This window comes from Volvox carteri (genome assembly GCF_000143455.1).
Source record: "Volvox carteri f. nagariensis unplaced genomic scaffold VOLCAscaffold_106, whole genome shotgun sequence".
NCBI classification, from domain to species: domain Eukaryota; kingdom Viridiplantae; phylum Chlorophyta; class Chlorophyceae; order Chlamydomonadales; family Volvocaceae; genus Volvox; species Volvox carteri.
In genome coordinates, this window is record NW_003307649.1 from 80,186 (window position 1) to 82,885 (window position 2,700).

General features: G+C 54.7%; 2 protein-coding genes across 2 annotated transcripts in view; both read right to left on the minus strand.

Moving 5' to 3' along the window:
- Window positions 1-231: 231 nt before the first annotated feature.
- On the minus strand, window positions 232-693 carry VOLCADRAFT_108328 (uncharacterized protein; the record flags this gene model as incomplete). The annotated part of the gene is made up of 1 exon (XM_002958774.1): window positions 232-693. One exon carries the CDS (start codon window positions 691-693, stop codon window positions 232-234), a length of 462 nt encoding a protein of 153 aa, XP_002958820.1.
- A 1,379-nt stretch (window positions 694-2,072) lies between these two features.
- The window catches only part of VOLCADRAFT_100133 (uncharacterized protein), a gene marked incomplete at both ends in the record, with an annotated part of 9,929 nt that continues 9,301 nt past the window's right edge, over window positions 2,073-2,700 (minus strand). The window contains one exon of the mRNA XM_002958775.1: window positions 2,073-2,306. Within this exon, the coding sequence (XP_002958821.1) occupies window positions 2,073-2,306 (234 nt within the window). The remainder of the gene's footprint in view (window positions 2,307-2,700) is intronic.

The window sequence follows — 2,700 nt, forward strand, 5'->3', positions numbered from 1 at the left end:
GCCCAACCGTCGGCCCAACCGCAAACGGAACCACCAAAGTACACATGCCAACATGCGGGACACGCCCGCATTGGGATGCAAAGCTGTCGGGCTCTGTTCTGCCGGCCTGTTCGACTGGCGACAACGGGATTTCACCTCCACACACCCGTCACGCAGTCAGTTGTCCTTGCCCACCGGCCGCACCACGCAAACGACAGAAACATCACGGCATTAGACGACAACAGCCCTCATTCAGCCTTCATCAGCCTTCACGAGGTCGGGGTGCTCGATCAGTTGGAGGGCGATGTTGCACTTGAAGAAGAAAAGAGCCAGGTGCTTCAGGAAGGTGGCGATTTGCACTGCAGCGAGGAAGAAGGTCCGAACTGGCCCCTCCTCCGCGCGCGAGCGCTTCGTGCTGTTGGTTGTGGGCGCCCCGGACTGCTCGCTTCCGACCGCGCTGGCGACGTCCTTCTGGTGCTTCGCATAGTGATCCGGGCAGACAGCTGACGGGTTCTTCGCGCTATAGGACTTGTTGCAAACGGTGCAGACGAGGTTCACAACGCCTTTTACGAGCAACACGTCGAAGATGGACCAGTACGCTGCGGCTTTGATGCTGCGCTTGGCTTCGCAGAGCTTAGCTGCGTACTGTGGCGCGTCGAAAGTCTGGTGGTTGTATTTGTATGTGATCGGCTTTTGGGGTCCTGGTTCTGCCATTGTGTATTTTTACGTCTATTTGTGTATGTAATAGAGCGGAGCAAGGATATGACACTAAACTTACCTTCAACATAGCTGTTTCGCGTGCCATGACTCACGTTTAAACGGTCTGGATCCGGTCACCGGCCTTTAGATAGGCATTAGATGGACTAGATACGTTTAGATGCCCACCTAAACGGTTTAGATGGCCTCATCTAAAATCTATATAGAAATCTAATTAGATGGCATCTAAATTATTTTCTAAATCTAAACATCCGGCCAACCCTAAGGATGGTGCTTATAGGCGATCTGGCAGCCCTTGAACCCTCGGCTCGTATTAGGGTGGTTTGCAGGTACGGGGAACGCACCCACGACCATGTAACAACAAAAGACATCCTGCCTCATAAGCAGTCGATGCACGATGGTACTAGCCACATTCGGCCTGGTGCAGGTGAAACGCCCTAGGCTTCATGGCTTGTTGTAGTTAGGGCCTGTAGCATCCCATGTGTTCCTGTAGTATCCCACGGAAGCTGTTAGGGCCTCCAGTGCCAGAGCCGGGATATGTCTTATGCCTGCTGCTGGAGCCATCCGCGTTCAGAAAAGCCGTTGACACCCACGCTACCTGATGGCCGCATGAGTCCGGTATCGATAGTAGTGGCCACGTCCATCTGGACATCCTAGAACTTGAATAACCTTAACATCAAATTACGTTTATATGCTCAGTGGCGACGCGCACATCTTTCACAAAGGCCCAGGATTCGCGTAATTGCGGGTGGCTGGCAACGGCCGGCGGCTCGGCAAATTGTGGAAGATTATCGCATTGGGCTAGTGCTAATTTCAACTGGATTAACTTTTTGTGTTCCTTCAGCCTCCGGTCGAAGTCAGCCGTGAGTGCTTCCTGTTGCTGGCGAAAAGACTCGCTCTCCTCAGCTAGCTGCTGCTCGAGGAAAGCCCGCATTTCGGGAGTGAGCACTAGTCCTTCCGCGCCCGTAGCGCCGTTTTTGATAGCCGACATCGATCCTAATCACGCTAAGAAAATACGGTGCAACACAAAACAGCAGCGGGAAACACCTCTTGGTAATAGTCAAATCAACGGCAGCTAAAGAACCATTACGCCTGTGGGACCCAAGCAGTGTAACGCCGCTACGGCAGCCTTGGCTCACCGGGCCAACGGTCATCCGTACCACAACGGTATGCCTAAACTTCAAACACCAAACGGTACTTATCAATACCACAACTATCGTTGGATCAAACATTACGTTACTCGCTGCGCAAACCGCCGAGCTATGTTGTTACAAATTTGGTTGCGAAGACCAGCCGGTCAAAGACCTCGGAGTCGAGTACTCCTATCGCTTGCGCTTCATTCTCCCTTATCAACATGTTCTATCTCAGTTACATGGCTAGCCCAGCGAGGAACACGGTCTTCGCCGATCAGGCAATGGGCAGGAGAGGGAGGATGTGGGATAGGCGTAGGAGTGGGGCATCCCCGCAGTGTTGGTCATGAAGAGGTGATGGTAAGGAATCGCGAAGATTTGGAAAGGGGCTGTGGGAGCGATGTTGGCGGTGTTGGGGCCGGCTATCCCGGAGTGAATAGACGGGGTGGGAACGTAGGGTGTGGCTGGGGTGTGTGCGAGCTGCTAGTGGCGGGGGCAGGAGAGGGAGGGGGCGGAGGGGCAGCAGGGCAGCTGTCTCGGTTGGTTGCAGACGGGGTCGTTGGCGGATACGGTTGTCGGTTTTGTCGGTGGGGCGGGCGGGGGTGTTGTTGCTCGGTGAACAGGAAAGGGGTGGGGAGGATGATGCCTTCACCTTGCTCCCAGGTGCGTTGGAAGCCAAGTGGGGGCTGACCGGGTGGGGGGATTTTGTTTGCTGAGGACAAGGCGTATATGGCCTTGACTGACGTGGCAGGTTCTTTCGCGTTTCGCATGGGGGCTAAGACCAAGCTGCCAAAGCGATGGGCGATGAAGGTCTTGTTGATCGCCGTCATGTCGATGGTCTTTGGGGGATGACCCTTTACCCCCCCCCCCCCCT